This window comes from Myiozetetes cayanensis, unplaced genomic scaffold (assembly GCF_022539395.1).
Source record: "Myiozetetes cayanensis isolate MyiCay16 unplaced genomic scaffold, myiCay2020 scf1, whole genome shotgun sequence".
NCBI lineage: Eukaryota > Metazoa > Chordata > Aves > Passeriformes > Tyrannidae > Myiozetetes > Myiozetetes cayanensis.
Window position 1 is genome coordinate 87259343 of NW_026086604.1, and position 20484 is coordinate 87279826.

At 40.5% G+C, this 20484-nt stretch overlaps 1 protein-coding gene across 10 annotated transcripts in view; it reads left to right on the forward strand.

The window, feature by feature from the left end:
* The window catches only part of HIVEP1 (HIVEP zinc finger 1), a 128977-nt gene that overhangs the window by 77018 nt on the left and 31475 nt on the right, over positions 1-20484 (forward strand). For all 10 annotated transcript variants that reach the window (XM_050306767.1, XM_050306846.1, XM_050306683.1 and 7 more), the window contains one exon: positions 13511-19449. In XM_050306767.1, the coding sequence (XP_050162724.1) occupies positions 13511-19449 (5939 nt within the window). The remainder of the gene's footprint in view (positions 1-13510; positions 19450-20484) is intronic.

Below are 20484 nucleotides of genomic sequence, written 5' to 3' on the forward strand. Positions count from 1 at the left end.
GTTGTGACAGATCTGTCCAGATGATTGAGTTCTCTTCCATGGGTACCACAGATATGTCCCTAAGACGGTATCAAAATTTCACATAGATCAGTTCTCTTTTTATAGTCTCATGCCTCTTCACTTTCATCCTGACATACAGAAACATTGGCAGGTCCAAGTATTTTACCTGACTTGATCAGTGGTTGGTCAAATGGCAGCAGGCTCTGTCACTGTTTACTGAAAAACCACCTAGACAGAACCATTCAAAGCCCTGGTCTGCACTCCAGCAAGGTCGAAGCAACTTCTGGGGTGCTGTTGAAATACACCTCAATTTCCAGCCTCTGTTGTGGAGCTACCTAAAGCCTCCGTCAGCTCTCTCAGTGGGTGCTGATCTATCTCTGAAGCCTAAAGGTTGACAAAGTATTTGGACTAGTGGCTCTATAGTCATTGTTTGCACACAGAATGGTAGGACTCTCCATTTGCTTTTTTAGGTCCCCATATAGGTGTGTGGAATCACCCACAGAGTGAACAGACATTTGAGCTATTGTGCACAGAAAGAGAAAAGAAGGGAGAGATTGCATTCCAGTAGCAAATATTCTTTGAGATGCACAATCCACATGCACATATGTTCCCCTCCCACACTCGCAGTCCCTTCAAAGCAGTGTGTTGGCATGGAGGAGAGGCAGCCGAAATTAAATGCCCTTTACCTTGTTTGCCCATCTGCTGTTTTTTAACTGGAATATTATTTTTCTAGTAAATTGAACAACAGTGAGGTTTGAGTGAGGAAGTTTGTCTCTATAAATGAAAGCATGAGACTTTAGTTCAGAAATGTAGGTTCTGCTGCAGATTCGTGGGAGACATATTTTGTATCTTCAGAGTCCTTCCAACCCTCCCTGCTTTATCATCCCTCTTGCTAAATGGATGCATGTTGTTGACAAAATTATAGAGAGAGTTTGAAATAAACTATTATAAATATACTAGCATTCTGCTTAGATAAACAAAGTGTTGCATATGTATTACCTTAAAGATTGATGCTGTTTTCATGTTGTCATGTCCCGTCTTACAGACGACTCTCACTGGCCCACCATCTGGCCCCAAAGGGGCAGCCAGGTCACTTCCCTCCTCTCCACTCCTCACAGGCACTCCCAGTCCTGCTTCCTGCTACTGCACCTCTCCCTGCCAAAAAGCAGGTGGGAGCACTGCATGCTGGTGGCATGCCCTGCTCCCTAGGTCATCATAGAATCATAGAATGGCTTGGGCTGGGAGGAATCTTAAAGATCATCCAAGCCCTTCCAACCCCCCTACAATGGTCAGGGACATCTTCCACTAGACCAGGTTGCTCAGAACCCCATCCAACCTGGCCTTGAACACTATCAGTCAGCTGCAGTCAATACTGTTCTATCATTTGATTAACCAGCTTAGTGTGACTTCATCCTCCACAGATTATTTCTCTGAATTTTTCCAGTAGGTTTGTACATGAGCTCTCTGGATTCTTTGCTACTGTGGTGCCCATGTACTATCATTAGTCCAAAACATTTTCTTCCCATTTTGTATTTGTAGGAAACTCCCTTACTTTCTGGGCAAGATACGTAACCAAGATCTTTAGTTAGATTCCTTTCATCTTTCCATCCTTATCTTCAGCAACCATATGGGCTAGAAATGCAATCATTGTAAATGGAAGTATATCATCTTCAGAAACTGCAAGTTACAGTGGTGTCCTGTACGTTAACACTGGCGATAGGATTACTTGCCTTTTTATTTTTTTGTTTACATACACTAGAGCATTTACTTTCCAAATGGTCAAAACTACCACTAAGCAATGATATTTCATGCAATTTGGTTGTGCATTTTCCTGATATCTGATTTAATCAAATGTTTGTATCTGCATTTAAATATGTCAATATATCTATCTGAAAGGAAGTTTATTTAAATTGTTCTGTGTGCGTGAAACTATAAGGCTTTAATTCAAGACTGAGCTATCTTCCTAAAATATTTACATCAGTTCAGATAGCTGTGATTGGCTTAATGCAGGAACTGTTTGTCTTGTACAAGATATCACATTTTCATAAAGTCACATCTATTCTTAAAATCTCTTTCTCACTGAAGGAATATTGCATGCTGCTAATAACAACAGTGACGACTTGAAAGGTCATTTCTGTCTTCAGGCACATTCAATGCAGGGTTTTGTGCCCATGATGGACAGTGAGAAAACTCTCCCAACTTCCCTAGAAGGAGAAGCAATCTCTGATATCATTTAACCTCATTTTTCGTTGCTCCTATCTTCAATACTTAGGTACATTTTAATGTCCTCACTTTACCAGTGAGGGCAAACTGATAAAAATGGGGATGTTTACATGTTCTTTGCTCTGAGAGACAATGCTAGAATTAGGGCTTAACGCAGGGAAGTTTTCTAGCTCCTGTAAACCTCCTGGGTTGTGAGTCAATGTCTGTATCTGTTATTTCTATTTTAATTTTTTTTTGGTTAGTACATTTAGTTTAGACTACTAGCAGCTGAAATCTGCTCAGTAAATCCGCTGCTGGTGCTAGACGTAGCAAGAACTGGTGGTGTTTTGACAGGCAGACAAACAGATTTACAGTTTTAAATTGAACATTTCATCCTTTGGAGCTATTATGAGAACTTGGTTAAAACATTAATGGAATGTTAAAGTAATAGTATTTTGACTTTTCTGACAAGTATAGCAAATTTCCTGAGTGACAGTTCAGCAAAAGAGATTCCAACCTGCAAGTATAATTTTCTAAGGGACATTTTGCAAATTAACATTATAAAACAACTGTTGAAAAAGCATCTTCTTGATAGTAAATGGAGAGTGTCAATTCCAAATCCACAGTACAGTATATTGTTAAAGCAGTGGCTATGTTTTCAGACACAGTAACATTTTGAGCCTGGTCCTACTTTAATGAATAGAAGGCTTTCTTGCAACTTTATAGAATCTGAGGCCAGAACAAGCTCATTTTTGTGGTGGGAGGATGCTGAGCTAACAAACTGGCTAATTAGGGAGACATACCTACGCATGTGTAGTAAATGCAATAGGGTGCTAATTTTAGCTGATGTTAGCTGGGAGCAAGCCAGTTGTGGAAAAGCAAGATTTTTTTTACTTGTTAGATTGTAGTCTGCCTTGCATATGAGTAATGAATGTTTTTTTCATACTTTCGTGATACTCCTTTAGCTCAGGGAGTTGTTGGTCTTCTTTGGTCTCCTTTTGAAGGGAAAATATAACATATGAATGGTGAGTTGGATATAGTGTACAGCTCTCTGGTAGCTTATAGGTTGATGTGGGTGGAGTCTTCCTTAGGAATCTCCTAAAATGGTGCGTGTGTGGATGTTTCCTACCCTCAGGGAGATCATCTTTCCCACCTTTAGAATGCCAGACCCAGCTTCCATGATTAGGATATTCTTTGTGTGTAGATTTCCATCAAATCAACTTCTTCTGCTTTTGTCATGTTCACAGCACCATTTAGTCCCAAAAGAAAGACCTGCAGTGTAAGAGTTTTCCTACTGTCTTTGCCAAACCTCCTGTTCCTTTCTCTATTTTTAAGTAATATGGTTGTTAGGTGTGATCTCTTTCCTCCTCAGCTGCAACAGGCAGTATGGAAATTGCTCCGTTTGATCCCTGTTTTTCAAATGGAAGATTATGTTAAAGAAATGAGGAGAATGTGACTAAGGAGCTTGTTCTGTTTGAACACCATTATGTGCAAGGGTGGTTTAGTTAACGTCTTGTTCCTTTCATTTCTGTTTTTTCCCCTCAGACTCATGTTTGGGTATTTTACATTCAGTATCTCATCTGACCATGTAGCAGTTGCTCTGTGCTGATAACTCTTAAACTGGCTGCTGTTTCATGAGCCTGTCGTTCTGTTTCCATGGCCTTTGTTTTTCAGTGTGTTGGAGGTAGAAGTTGTTCTAATGATTTGTTAGCCAAATCCTAACTTTCCAGTAACAACTGGACATCCTAAAATTACAAACAGGTGCTTTAGTCATGAAACTGTTGATAACATTCCCTGACATTCAAAGAAAATTTCCAGATGTCCCTAAGGTATTTTAGTTAATTTTAACAGCTTTATTCTTACTTGGATAACTAGGTGGAACTGGTTTCTGCTTAGACTTTGACTGGGAACTCATTAATTTACCTCTAGGGAGACATCCTGCGTTTTTGCTTGCCTTTGGAGTGCCCAGCAAGGAAGAACTTCTCAGACCAGGATTGCTGCTGATGTTAACTATCATAATGTTGTTTCTCCACCTGCTCCTAGCCAATGTGCTTTATTTTAACAGCACTTAAGATGTGATTACTTTTCTTAGATTAGTATGAAGGGTTCTGTATAGATTAGGAATATGGAGCTGTTAAAGGGCTGTAATACAAGGCTACTTAATATGGTAAATATTTTTATTTTTTTCAGCATGTTTAAAATACTGTAGTGTATGCGCCTGCTGAACGTTCATATATTGCCATTTTATGTGCATAGTTAGGCATTAACTATAGGTTGTGTGGTCAGAGTCTGCTGTTCTTGCACTGCCTTTCCTCTGTCATTCAGTGTCAAGTCCTGTGAAACTTCACAGTGGTTCAACCTCTGCTGGTTTCTTTACACACATGATGGTGGGAAGTCTTGATCGGTATCAAATGTCGTGTTTCATTTAATGTGTTCCATGCTGGGCAGGAAATTAATTCTTTTGGGAAAAAAATAATCCTGTTTCACTTTGGTCAGAGATTTTCAGATGTGCTGAAATGTTGCATTTGATTCCTGTTCACATATGGATGTTGGCATTTCTCAGCCGAGGCTCTCTTGTTACCTCACTTGTCAGATGTTTATTGCTGTTTGATCTTCATGGTCTTCCTCATCAAGCATGCTGATTTTATGGGTAAAGATCTGCTGGTTGTTACTTTCTTCACTGACGTCAACATGCTAAATGCACAAAATGAGACCAAACTCTTCTAAAGAAGATATTTCTTGGTCTTCTTAGCATAGGGCAATCATGTCCTTACACCCCATCAGACATCAGTGTTGTCCTGATGTGAGTATCCATGACTTGAAAAGGTGCTGCCAGGAAGACAGCACCAGACTGCAGCTAATCATTTACTCTTTACTTGTCCCAAGGCCAAACAAGAGTTGACAGGCTCTCACACCTGGGATGAAACTGTATCACCGGGAGCTTCCTGATAAGTCGAAGCTGTGTGCCTCTGGGCAAAGGTGTCTCCCTTTCTGTATGCTAAAATGTTATTGCACAATTTACAAAGCTAATCTGCCCTGCTCTCGCTACGGTGCCACAGTATTTCACCTAGTGTGTGAGGACTAGCCCAGAGGATGCCTTTGTGGCTGCACTTACAAGGTTATATGTGTTCTTGTTTCTTGGGGAGGAACCTTTTGTGTTTTGAATTAATGATTGTATATCATATCTGTGTCTCTTCACCCTACCTTCAGTCAGTTCAGAACATTATCCTCCCCTTTTAGCCGCAGTGTAACTTTGCAATTCAGACACTGGTGAGAGAGATGCTGAGACCTGAGGACTGAGGAGCCCCTTGCTCACTCTGCCACCAACTCCTGTCTCCCTCATGCTAGTCTGAAATACAGGCAGGCCTATTATTTCAGGGAAACATTACTCTAAGGCAATAAATACTTCTTCCTTTTCTCAGTGTTACCTTCAAAGTGTTAGTTCCCTTCTCTTAATATAGAATTAGTGGAAACAGTAGATTGTATAGTTTAGACTTTACCATTTGTACTACACATTGTTAAATATTTGCCAGTTCTTAACTGGCAAACTTACTTTTTGATAGCCAGCAATATGAGTATTTCTTACAAAATGTTTAGTTGAAAACCCCAAAATTGCATATGAGCAGAATATTTTTACTTTGCATTTTTTTTGTTGAGGTGCCTGTTACTTTTGCCATTACCAAGATGAAATGTGACCAGAATTTAGTGATGTGATTTGTTTGGTGGAAGTTGCAAGTGGGAAAAGGAATTAAGCAACAAGAAAAATAGAAAAGCAGGATTCCTGGGGATGCTGTTCCTGGTGCAGCCAGAGAATGTGTCATTGGTATGTATTCTGATCCTGATGACTTAAATAAGATGAAGACCTATGGAAGCATGCCAGCAGTGTATTGGGTATAAACATGAGCAAAACTACTTTGAGACGTTCAGCTTCATATATTCTGGTCTCATAACAGTGGAAATCGATGAAAGCTGTGATGATTATCATAAAATAGTCAATAGACTGCTATGATAAAGTTAGAGGTTTTGGGAACAAGGGGACACTGGATGTCATTTTTTACCTTGACTTTAAGAATGCTTTTGACACTGTCTCCCACAAGATTGTTGTATCCAGGTTAGGGTGGTAAGGTCTGGGTAGGTGGACAACCAGGGGAGGAGTTTAACAGGTACAAGTGCAAAACCCTGCACCCAGGCAGCAGGATCCCCAGGCTGGGGACTGGCAGTCCAGGGAGCAGCTTCATGGAAAGGCCCTGGGAGTGTGGTGGGCAGCAAGCTGGACACCAGCCTGCAGCACACCTGGCAGCAGGGGAGGCCACAGCATTGTGAGCTATGTAAATGAAAGCACAACCAGAAGACCAAGGAAAGGGATTATCTTCCCCTGCTCAGCAATCCTTATACCACCTTTAGATACTCCAGTTTTGCCCCTGCTCCCAGTGCAGGCTGAACATCAGAAACCTGGAGTGAGTTTAGTGTTGAGGGACCACAACTATCAGGACCTGGAGCACTTGTCCTCTGAGGAGAAACTGAGGGACTAGGGCTCATTCAAGATTGAGAAGAGGTGGTTTTGGAGGGGGTTGTCATGAAGATGGAGTCATACTCTTCATAGTGGAGCGTGTTGAGAGGATGAAGGGCAGTAGTAACAAGTTCAAACAAGAGTGGCATGGACTGGCTTGTTCCCAACAAGGACAATAAAGCAGTTGAAGATACTGCTTGCAGAGGCTGCGTAGACTCTCTCCTTGGAGGTTTCCAAGATCTTATAGGACAAAGCCCTAAAGACCTTAGTCTGATCCCATAGCTGGCCCTGATTTGAGCAGGAGGCTGGACTAGAGGTTTGCTGAGGTCCCTTCCCACCTGAATTGTCTTGTGACGATATGAAATACTGATTTTTTAAATTTGGAAAATTTATTTAGTGGTAGAGGTACAGTGTATGATTTCTTGGTGTATATATCAATATACATTTTCTCTACAATTACTTTTAATATATAAGCTTGACATGCACTGATTTTATGGGCTTGCCAGGATGTGATAGTAGGGAGCAATAAAATTTAATTTGACTTCACGAAAATGTGTGCTGTTATTGAGGTTAATGGCACTACTCAGATGGGTGCTGGTACGACATATTAACAGAGGTGCACCTTTCCTGGAGCTTGTGTTAGTAGGATGTTTGCTAGTTTGGTTAATAATGAGACATTATGCTAATAAAACAGTCATTCCAGTAGAAAAATCTGGTGTGAAATGACCCTTTAAAGAGGATTGGGGAACCCCTGTCTGCCTGACAGCCAATATAATACCTTTGATGGGTCACGTATCAACCAGAGCTTAGTGCTGTCTGTTAAAAACACCAAGAAAAATAATCATGTGTTTACAGGCAGTGTGAAATAATGAAGCCATATTTACCTTATCCCTGCCTTATGGAATTGTCCACTATTTGCTGATATGAACAAAGGGACAAACATTGGCACAGAGGAACAATTGATCCAATCGCTGTCAAAGGCTTTAGCCTTTGAACTCCTCCCTACTTTTCTTTGCAATTAATTCATGTGAAAAATGCTTTACATACAGATAAAGGTTTTTTTTAAGAATCTGTTCTATATATGTTAGGACTGGTGTTCTCAGTAGTAAAAGAACTTAAGCATACATTAACCCTGCTGACATAGGTTTTCAGATACCACTGCTAACTTGGAGTGCCCCAGGTTCTTTGACTTGTCTCCTGACTTCCAAAACAGGGAGTGACCACCCTCTGGCCATCTCAATAAATCTGAAATTATGTGTCTGAAATAAGACTTCTAAAAGTGTTATTGATTGGCTTTAAAATCCTATTCTATTTGTACTTAAAATTAAGCATGGTGCTTTTGTTAATCCTGTTCAAATCTTTCCGTTCTCTTGTTGTCTGTGAACACTTTCATAGTTGTATGTGTGGTTATGTAATAAAGGTTTTGTTGTTTGGGATTTGTTTTATGCTTCAGAAAAACTATAATTTCAGGAAAAATATTTATGGCCGTACTTAACACATAGAAAGCAGTATGCAGCTAAAGAAGCCATTTAATAAAAAATGAAAGTTTAGTTATTCCTTGCTGCATTTAGTGTAAGTTCTACTGGCTTTATATTTGCCAACAAGACTTATTTCTTTATCTCATAATAATGTTCTTTATTCATGGAAACAGACCCAGTGGGGTGATTCATAAGTGCTTTTGGTAGTTTCAGCAAAATCAGAATTAAATAAGATGTCAAGAATAAGAATATAAGAAGTATCTAAAGACATAGGAAACTTAGCTTTAATCAGAATAAGATCCTTAGTAATGGTCTTTCTCTTTTGGAAACCTTTCCATCTTTGGATCACTAGCATTGTCAGGTGTCAGAGGAACCTCTTAGCCATACATTTAAGGCATCAGTTAGTAACTGAACACTTTCAGAAGAGACTTGACCTTACTTGCAGTGCCCTGGCAGCTGAAGTACAGATCAGACACTTGGATTTGAAAATCTGGTCTCTTGTATGGAAGAAATCAATGATTTTTTTAAATTCTGCAGCATAAAATGGGTGCACGAGATGGAAATTATGCTGTTCATTGGGCTGCAGGGACAGATAGTGGTTGCTTGCTCCATACTCACAGGGCAGCACTGAGGGAGAAGGGAGCTTGGTGCCCTGCTTCAGTTCCCTCTTACTCTCTTCCTTTTTTTTAAGTGCAAGCATGTAGCTCTATTAGAAGGGAGAGAAAGAGTGGGTGTTGTAATAACATGTAGGCTTTTAGACAGGCAGTTCTGGAAGTTACTTAAACAAAGCCATTGAGATCATTTTGTCAAGATACTGTCTAGTTCACTGGTAAATGCTTTGGAAGGAAAAAAATCAGATCGCTTATAACCTCTCTTTATTTGCTGCGTGAGTTACTTTGCCAAATTGCTATCTACACCATCACACCTGGGTTCTTCTGCTCTATCTTCTGTACATAGAGTGACGTGCATCAGAGAAATGGTAGGTGAACAAAGTCATGTTTAGAAATATCAGTTTTTTCTTGTCATGTTTTGAGTGTAGAATTCATACCAAAGCAAAAGAGAGCAAACAGAACAAAACCAAGCAGGCAAAGCACAAAAGAGATGCTCTGGTGTCCCTGGGATGTGAAAGGCAAGGTGCTGAGAAGAATGGCATTGTCCCCTCTTCTCCTGGGCTAGATAACTTAATCCTATTTGATGTAATACAACTTATGAGAAAGATTCTTTTTAGACATCTGACTGAGGTAACAGCACTTCTCAACAGCACCACTTTATCACCAGGGAAAAAGGGGAATTACCACCGATGAGAAGGCCTTGGTGATTGCAGAGGGAGGTGAGCAGAGCACACAAAGCGTCAGGGAGAGAAAGAAAAGCAAATCAACTTCTTTTTTCTTTTTTCTCTTCACATGAGGATGTTTTCACATTCTCTTTGTTCAGTGTCAGTTTGTTGATGGGGGTACATGGCCCTGACAAGTCATCACACTCCTGAAAGTTGGTAGCTCTAAAAGGCAGAGGAGTGTGTAGCATTTTGGGACTGACACTTTCCACCAGGTTTGTTGATGCCTCTGGAAATATTGATGCAGTTGACCTTTGTGCAAGCATGTAGCTGTAGATTAAGAAATGTGTGGTGGAATATCTTCAACATAAACTGGGAATACAAAGCTAAGGCTTACACGAGAAAAATGACAAGCTAAAAATAAGTGAAACAAAGTTGTCAGAAGTTCCTTTTTTCCCCAGAATATGCTAGAAGTTTGGTTGTTAGCAAACATGAGGTGAATATTACCATTAATAGTAATAAGGATTTCTAAATTATCCAGGAGTAGAGCACAGGACTTAAACCATTATTAAGCTTTGTTAAGCCATTGTCAAGAAAGTACAAGATTTTATAGACAGATGCACTGAAGCAAATCTGTGACTCCGCCTCTGGGATCACAGAAAACAGAGTCAGAAATACAAACAAGAAACTAGTTCTCATGCTTTCTGTAAACTAGAATTTTATTGGTATAGAAGCAGCACAATTAGGGGTTATGAAGACTGAAAAAAATTTACTATTTCTGTACATAATGCAGTGCATAACTTGCCTTTGTTTATTCTTTTCTCTTTCCTTTTCCATTTCCCAAACCATTCTTATGCTTTAGAATATGTTGAACAGCATTTTTTAAAAGTAAAGCAGAAAAGAGATTATGGAAAATTCTGATCTTGTATTCATAATGAACTAATTTTTTAATTGCTTGATTGTTAGATTAGAGATAACTTTTTACTTTCTTCAAGGCTATTGTAAGTCTCATTACATCTTTTAGCTGTGTTGGTTTCCATTTCACCAGTGCAGATTGAGTATGCTTGTGCTTTTGCATTACGTGGTTGGAACCCAGAAACAGTAATTATTGAATATTCTGAGGCATCAGGAAACAGCACATCCTTTGATTGCTCGATTGCTGTAGTATGAAACACCTTAGACTTTTTTGTGCATGTTTGCTTGAATGTATGCAATTCCTGGCACTCTTACCTTCCTAGCTATGTTGTAATCTGCCCAGCTCTTCCCGTAGTGCTCCGGTACAAACACTGGCAGTATGATCGGTGTGGGGGCGTGATTGTGACAGGATAAAAGCTACAGTGTGTGCATAAAAGGAACCAAATTACTTACACTCAATTAACGTGGCCATGTTTCAGAGAGATCACCAAACCATGGCTAAAAGCACTCTTTTATGTAATTACCTTGTTATTTTCTCTTTGATTCACGTAAAACTGGTTTTTATTGTTATTGAAGAAAAAACAGTTACAGTAGACTATGAATTTTAAAGAATTCACCATTAATAATATCAATGATAACTTATTACTGTAAGCCACTGTTTAACTGTGAAGCAATGAAAAGTACAAAACACTGTGATGGAAGACTACTTGGCTTCGAGTATATTAAATCCAGTCTAATAGGAATATGTTTTGGTGATAAAACAATAAATCCAAAGTTCATGTAAGTGAACAATTACCGCCGAAATTTCTTTCTGGATTCACAAAGGAGCACACAGCCCCCATAAGTAGGATTTGGAGCCAGTGATTCAAGCATCTTTTTCATAGGACTGCTGAATGTGACAAAACAGGCTCTTACTCTTCATAGTTATGCTTTCTTTGGTAGGACTGGGAGAGGAATAGGTTGGGTTCTGCAGAGCTTTCACATTTGCTATAAATTATGTGTGTTGTGGTTTCACCCCGGCTGGCAACCAAGCACCATGCAACCATGACTCCATAATTCCCAGCCACTGTGAAGAAAGTTAACTCTACCCCAGCCAAAACCAGCACACTGTGTGATGTCTAGTCTTTAATCTTTCAGTTTGCAAGGTAATCTGCTGAATATCCATTCACCCTCAGTGAATATATGCGTACAATTAAGTTGGCATCGAGTTGGAAGCAAATATGTGAAAAGTGAAGAAAAAAGAAAGAAATTTGGTTCAAAAGAACAAGTAATTTACAATATCAAGTAAAAGTAAGAAAATTTCGGGTGTGAATTTTCTTATATGCTCCTTGTAAAAGTAAACACAACCTTCAGAGACTTGATGCTGCTTTGGTAAGAGACAACCAAAAAAAACCCCAAACACATTTATCTGTCCTTACCTGTCACTCCTCATTCACTCAAATACTCAATATCTGTGCCTGAAGTGAAGGAGACAGAAAGCTCTGGAAAAGCACTAATTGGTGGAGAAAGAGTTGTGCTCTGGCATGGAGAAAACATACCATCTTTTGCTTTTTTTTTTCTCCTGCTGGTCACTTTGCATTCTCTTCTGCTAGACAAGCTTTGAGCATTGCCTGGATTTCCTCTGCATGGAGCAGGAATTCCACCCTGGATTCATCAACTGCAGTATCTCCTGTTAGATGCACATGCTGCATTGGCTTTCCTCCCACTGCAGTACGGAAGCCAGCTGGTGTTTCTGCAAGGGGATAGTCGTGCCGCTCCAAGGGCACCGTAGGGCTGGTGGGTACTGGGGTGCCGGAGCTTTCTCTGCTTGCCTCCTTGTGGAGTTGACTGTGAGAATTTTGTCCCTGTATATGTTGTCTTAGAGCTGTTTTTTGCCTAGAAGTGCACATAAACCTCTGTTCCTGAGTGTGCAGGTAAACATACTGCATGGGGTTACTCAGTGCTGCTTCCCAAAATGTGAACATGCAGCTGAACATTCTCAGAGCCATCAACCCTCTGGTCACATCGGATTCTTCCTTTGCTTTTAACATTGGCAATCAGATGAATAGGGTTTTGGCTAACAGCCTAATGAAGGAGTATGTTAAAGCTTAAGAAAATGAATTTCCATCCATTTGATATTCCTCTGCAGTACCAGTGATGCTAGCTGAGGCAATGGCTAGGACTGCATGTATGTTAGGAAAGAAGTAAAAAAAAAAAAATAAAAGCTGATAGATGGAACATCACTCATTTGAGGTAGACAAAGGTGTGTAACTCGGGTGTCTATAAAAAAGAAAAACTTCTAAGTATCAATACTCAAATTCAGTCTATATGTATTTTTATTATAGAGGAAATTGGACTATCTACAAATATAAGTACTTGCTGCAAAATTATTCTGCTGAATAATACTCCAATTCGTTTACTCTTCACTACCTCCCTAAAACTCGTGTGCATATCTGCTTATAATCAGCAACAAGTGTAGCTAGTTATGAAATAATTTAAATTTAGTTTATTTTGTTTCATGATGCACAAATAGAAAGTCATTTAAGTGTGACTGATTTTATTCATCTGCAGTAGTTGCTCATCTGAAATGCTATTGAAGTTCAGTAACTGGAGCTCTGAAATACAGTATTTGACAGATGGTGTGGGTGGTTGTGCCATTTCCATGATAAATCTACCTACAAATATAACCATGAGGAAGTTGTGTTCATTGCTTGACTATGGGAACATATAGATGGAAAAAGTGACAAACATGACATGTGTCTTGGTTCTTCATTTTCCTCCTATAACGATTTGGATTTTTAAACCAGTGCAAGAGAGAGGCTGGCTTTTACTTATCTGAAAAGGAGTTGCTAAAACTTCAGTAGCCTTTCTTTTCTTACATTGTCTTTGAAGCTTTTCCTATAGTGAATTACTTTTGTGATGTCTTCGAGCATCAGTTAGAAAGCATTGCTCATTTTAGATAAAAACAAAATAGATCTTCACTAAGATACCTTTACTGTTAAAAGAAAGTATTGGAGGCTGGAGAGACAAACGTCAGTCCTGTTGCCCCAGGGCTTACTGTTGAAACTAAGAGTTGATAAAGTGGTATAAATAAAAAAAACCCTGTATTATCCAGTTTGAATATTCTTTTTTGTTCTCTTTGTGTTTTAACAGAAATCACTGATGCTGGTACTAGAGGAACCCAAGATACAATTAAGGGTGTGAAAAGAAAAAAGATTGTGTCTGAAAACCATCTTAAAAAAATACCAAAATCGCCTTTGAGAAGCCCCGCTGAAGCCAAGGTCAAGCAAAATGTAGAGCCTTCACCACTAAAAGCTCCTCCAGATGCCTCGGAACACACCATGGCACAGGATCACCTGCCCGTGCAAAATGGAAATCAATGTACCAAACAAAATGGGGGAACACTTTGTAGTGAGATAAGTGTTGAAACAACCAAATCTGAGGCATCAATGCAGACAAAGCTTTCACTGACGCATCAGTCCTTAGATTTGTGTAAACAGGCAGCGGGGGATGCAAACCAACTGAACTCAGCAGAGAGGAAACCTCCCTTAAACTCCTCATCAAGTAAAACAAAGACTGACAGTAATGAATGTAATAATTTTGTTGATTGCAGTACGTCATCCCCATGTACGCGTACTGCATTCGATGTCTTATTAAAAGCTATGGAGCCTGAACTGAACACCTTAGCACAAGAGTGCCCCCCTTATGGGATGCAAATAGAGAAACTGAGACCAAATAAAACTGTATGCACCTCTTCTAGTCTCACGTCCAATACAATAAGTGTTCAAAATCAGCCTGCTTTGTCACAGCAAGAGTTTGCAGCTGGACCTCACTATTACCCGTGTACGTTGAACAATGTGCATGTAGCAACAACAGCCAAGACTGGACAAGCACAAGGCCAATCAGTTTCTCATTCACAAGACCTTATTACTAAAACCAGTCAACAAAATCACCAGGTTGTTATGTGTCCAAGTTTAACTAGGTCTCTGGTGCAACAGCAGAGTCAAGAAAACCCCAAGCTCCAGCAGATATACAGCATAGCAGTAACTTCCTCTGTTGTTCACACCTCATCTTCCACAGTAACTCAGGTTTTTTCTCAAAACCAGTTAGTAGCTAGTTCGTCTTCACCTCTGTCAATTAGCACATCAGGTTCAACACACTTGCCTATAGGTCCCGTGTATAATTCAACCCAGATAGCATCAGTTGTAAACCATGGTGTAGAACAAATATGTAACCTCTTAAAAGACCAGAAGCCTAAAAAGCTAGGGAAATACGTCTGTGAGTATTGCAATCGGGCCTGTGCCAAGCCCAGTGTTCTCCAAAAGCACATCCGATCTCATACTGGAGAGCGACCATATCCTTGTGTGACTTGTGGGTTTTCATTTAAAACCAAAAGCAATCTGTACAAGCACAAAAAATCTCATGCACACGCTATCAAACTTGGACTTGTTCTACAACCAGATTCGGGTGGCCTCTTCTTGTCTCATGACTCGGACAAAGCACTTAGCATTCATTCAGATGTGGAAGAAAGCGGTGAAAGTGAAGATGAAGGCACTGCCGATGAAAGACAAGATGATCAAGAACTGGAACCTGCACAATTAGTGAAAGTCATTTCGAGTGCAGAAACATTGCAGAAAGGAAGTCCTATTCCAGTAAGCAACCCAGATTGTATACCAGGTGACTCTTCGTTACATGATGCAGAACCTCAAGTAAGGGCAGCTTTACCAAAAGTAGTCGTTCATCCTGTAAATGTTTCTCCATTAAGGGCTGATAGCCCAAAAGTAACCGAACCAGCACCCGAGCTTGCTGCAGCACAGAGAAAAGGAGATTCTAAAGTGACAGCTCTTCAGTCAAATGTAACACATACAGGCTCATTCAAGGAGAATGACATAAAGCAGCATCAGAAAGTAGAAGCGGGTGTATTAGAGGAACAGCTGGGATCTGCAGGAGGATCAGTGCATGCCCAGCTCCAGAGACAACAGGCAACTGATGGTTCTCAAGATCAGCAAGGAAAATGTCTTTTGAGCCCTAGAAGTTTAGGTAGTACTGATTCTGGTTATTTCTCTCGTTCTGAAAGTGCCGATCAGACAATGAGCCCTCCAGCTCCTTTTGTAAGGGGATTGTTGACCTCTGAGAAAGATCCAAATAAAAACCTGCCCTGTGTGCCCCGAACAAGTGGTGTGGTGGCATCAGTGGTACAGACTGTTTGTGCTGAAAAAAATCTGATTCTCTCTGGCCAAATGCGACCTCCCTTGGCAACAAAAACTCTTGAAGAGCGTATCTCAAAGTTAATTTCTGACAATGAAGCTGTTGTAGATGACAAACAGTTAGATAGCGTGAAACCAAGAAGAACATCTCTTTCAAGAAGAGGAAGCATAGATTCACCAAAATCCTACATATTTAAAGATTCTTTCCAGTTTGATTTAAAGCCTATGGGAAGAAGAACTAGCTCAAGCTCTGATATACCAAAGTCTCCTTTCACGCCCACTGAGAAATCAAAGCAAGTTTTTCTTCTTTCTGTACCATCCCTTGACTGTTTACCTATAACACGAAGTAATTCCATGCCTACCACCAGTTACTCAGCAGTACCTCCAAATGTAATACCTCCCTCTCATCCCCTTCGAGGAAGCCAGTCATTTGATGATAAGATTGGCTCTTTATATGATGATGTTTTTGTATCGGGACCTGCTACTCCACTGAACCAAGGCGGACATCCTCGGACCCTTGTTAGACAGGCAGCAATAGAAGATTCTTCTACTGGTGAAAGCCAAGGTCTAGGACTGGTGCGATCTGTAGAAGAAAGTTATCTGGGGTGTAATTTATCAAATGAATCCTTATTGCAAAGGAGCAAATCCTTGGCACAGGGATCAAATTTAGAAAAAACAAAGAAGTCCCCTCAGGTACGAGGAACAATGTTTGAATGTGAAACCTGCAGAAACAGATATAGAAAACTGGAAAATTTTGAAAACCACAAGAAATTTTATTGTTCAGAGTTGCATGGACCTAAAACTAAAGCAGCAATCCGGGAGCCTGAGCATAAAGCTGTTACAAACAGTACACAGCCTCAAATTCTACACTACAGAGTCACTACTTCAACTGGCGTCTGGGAGCAGACACCCCAGATAAGGAAAAGAAGGAAAATGAAAAGTGTTGGTGATGATGATGACCCACAGCAAAATGATACGAGCATACCATCGAAGAACACAGAAGGCCAAAGCAAGCCAGCAAATTCTTCCAGTGTGTCAAAATACAGTGCAACGACAGTGGTAGGATCACAACAACCAAGCAAACTTCTGCTTCAGAGTTCCCAAATTCAGCTTGTGGCTCGAGGCACAGATCAGACTATAGAGCCAAAGATGGCTCCACTTATTGAAAAGCAGGCCAGTTCAGCTGCACAAGAAAAGATGGAGTTGAAAAGACAAGGGACTGGCATTTCAGTAATACAGCACACCAATTCACTGAGCAGAAATAGCTCGTTTGAGAAATCAGAGTCGTTTGAAAGACTATCACCAGTTTCTTCTCAAGAGCCCAACAAGGTTGCAAAGCACCGCTCCTTGAATACTGTTGTAATCCAAGAAGATAGACACTCTCATCTAAATACTCCCCAGCGTCATCAACCCTTGTCGTCAGAATCGCCTAGAGGGGAAGTTCAGGGAAACCAGTTGGTTTCCAACGAGAGAAGCACGCCGCTTCAGCCGTCGAGGCTTGTTCGACAGCATAACATCCAGGTTCCTGAAATACTGGTCACAGAAGAACCAGACAGAGACCAAGAAAACCAGTGCAGCGACCAGGAAAAGGCAGAAAGGTTTAACTGGCCACAGCGCAGCGAAACACTGTCAAAATTACCAACAGAAAAGCTTCCACCGAAGAAGAAAAGAATTCGCTTGGCTGAAATGGAACATTCATCTGCTGAATCAAGTGTTGACTCCACACTTTCTAGAAGCCTAAGTCGGGAGAGTAGCTTGTCTCATGCCTCCAGTTTCTCAACTTCACTTGATAAAGATGAAACTTTAAAGGCTGAGAACCCTTCCAAAGCAGAGCCTGCTAGTAAGTCATCAGAATTCCTCATGATTCCTGCTGGTTCACACGCACTGTCTGTGCCTGGACCTCATTACCGGGAAATGAGACGTGCTGCCTCAGAGCAAATCAGCTGCACGCAGCCCTCAATGGAGGTTGTGGACTACAGAAGTAAGTCTTTTGACTGTGGAAGCATGTCTCCATCAAAACCTGTCCCACTTGTAGAGATAGCCACTCCGAAAGTGTCATCTGCAAATGGAGCTGCTGGGCACGTGCCTCTGCTAGAAAGGAGGAGGGGGCCATTTGTAAGACAAATATCTTTAAATATTGCTCCAGAAAATCAACAACCTCAAGTGAAATCAACTTCTTCCTTGCAGACAACTCATGCTACAGATGTGCCCACAATGCCATTACACAGGCTCCAGACCTCTGGCAAATCTTCAGTGGACTTTCCTTCAAGTACGCAGTATTCACAGACTAACTCCAGGCCTCACTCAGCAATTCAGAGTTGTAATTCTGTTAGCCTGTCTTCAGTTCAGCAGCCTCTAGATCATGTGTTGAATAATCAAGGACAGCTATCCTTGACTCATCAGCCTTCTCAGCCATCTACTAAAACATCAGCCCCAGGGGAGCAAGCAAACACAGACTCTCTTTCTTGTCATCCTGATGAAAACAAGGATTGTTTTGCTCCAAAGTATCAACTGCAAGTTAAAACGTTACATATAGGTCAGCCATACTCTTCTAAATTGCTAAAAAATACTTTATCAGCTCAGACTGGTCCAAGTCAAGTTGGGGTGGATCAGAACGCATCCTCCTTTGAAATGCAGACTAAACTGTCTGACATGTCTAATCCATACTCTGTGCCTCCTCTAAAGCAAATTGTCCCTAATAACTGCAGCAGTCAGATTCCTCCTTTTGTAGTTCCTGTCCGTATTCACAGCAGCATGCCATCCTATGGCTTTGCAACTGTTGCACCCCTTCCTCACATTTTAGTGACCCAGGATCAGGTAAATCAGTCCATCTGCAAAACAAATGTTGTGACAGTGCCAACTCTTGAAGGCAAAACTCAGCTGCCAAAATCTCACAAAGATTATCAGAGGACTTCGCCGAATTCATTTGAATTTGAAAATTCACAACCAGAAAATGGAAACAGAAACTCACCTCTGTCAAGCTCTTCGAATATCATTCAGAAAGTGCCAGTTAGTGGACTCTTCCCTCAACCAGAAACTACAGCTTCAAGTAAACGAATGCTTTCCCCAGCCAACAGTTTAGATATTGCCATGGAAAAGCAGCAAAAACGTGTTAAAGATGAGAGTGGAGCTGCTTGTATGACAGATGCTAGACCATTGCATTCAGTGAATGTTAGATCTAATGACCCTACTAATAAGCAAAAGAAACCAGTTTTGGTAAGACAAGTTTGCACCACAGAGCCTCTTGAAAATCACCTCTTGGATCCTGATAGTGTTACACAGCATGAAAAAAGCAGCAAGGCCAGTAGTTCAGACCTGCCGTTGCCTGACCATCATTCATCTGACACTGGGGTTTCAGAAACCCTAAAGAAGTCACCAGAATCTGAAGACGTTAAGTCTTCAACATCTCCAGTGTTTGTAGTTAGAAAACCATCTGAATTGTCTCCAGTGAATAACCAGAGTTCTCTTCCCAAGGCTGTAAGTAGCAGTCAAGAAAGAAGGTCCCCAAGTAACAATAATGAGAGCAAGCACATCAACAGCCCAGGCCAAGCAAAGCCTGTAACAACACTGACTGCCATGAATGCAGGAGAAATGCAGAGGTTGTCATTTCCAAGCCTCAAGACCACAACGAATTTTACCTGGTGTTATCTCATGAAGAGAAAACCATTGCATCTGCTGCAAAATGATCAGAAAATCTCTGCATATTCTACATGGACCATTAGTCCCAACAATCCCAATCCACTTGGTTTGTCAACAAAGGTAGCTCTCTCCCTCCTCAATTCCAAACAAAAAGTTGAAAAACCACTCTACACTCTAGCAAGAACTACTCATCCCAGATCTGATGTACTGGTCTATTCAAGCAAGTGGAAGAACAGCTTAACCAAGGTACTTAAGCAATGCTTGATGTATACTGATCATTTACAGAGGATTTGCTTTGGAAATTGTGCTTCCTTATATTTTAGAGAATGTAATATGCCTGACACATACACTATATGTGCTTATTTATTTCAGTTATGCTGGATCAAACTGCTAAAAAGATCTTAAGTAATTTGATTAAGAAACCTGTTCATAACGATTTACCACTTTTCATGGAAATTAGTTCCTGGGTTTAAATCTGTATATGGAGTGTTTATTGTGGCAGGAATGTGTTTGACTATTTTTTTGTCATGCAAAGGTAGATCAAAAATAACTCTGATAGAAATATTTTTAAATGCTTTTAACTTAAAACAGGTTAATTTAAGATCATAAGTGCATATTTTGCCTTGACAGTCAGTTGGTATTTTCTGTTACAAAAAAGTGCTCAGCTTGAACATGTGTTTGTGGATGCACTGTGAAAACAGTTTTCACAATTGCTGATTTTCAAACTGCGAGAGGAAGAGTATACCATTTCCCTTTCTCCCATCTAGGTTAATCGGTGGTGTGAAATAATGACAGAAATAGCAAAGTTTGAAACAAAATTTCCACTGCTGTAAAACCACCAACGCCTTCTAGGATCAATATGGTTCCAAAGATGACGTTAAATCTTGTGCTGAGGAATATAATCCAGGCAAAGGTTGTGACCCACATAAAACACGACGTCATTCCAGAGTCCAAAATGTCAGAGCAAAGTACTTACTTTTTGTTTCCTTAGTTGTCTCAGGGTTGCACAGTTGTGATCAGGATTTTACTTGCTGGACAGTTTTGTTATAGACAGGACCAAAGCTGTGCTGGTTTGGACTGGATTTGGTGTTTCTTAGCAATTGAACCACTTCTGTGAATGGGTAAAGGTGGCTCTTTGCCCGATAGTATGGCAGCAGCTGTCTGTGTCTCTTTATTGGACCTAGTACCAGATTTTATTGTCTCATCTAGTGAAATCATAAAGCCTTCTGAAGTGTGTAGCAGTTTCACATTTTTCTTTCCTGTCTACTGTGTACACCGTGT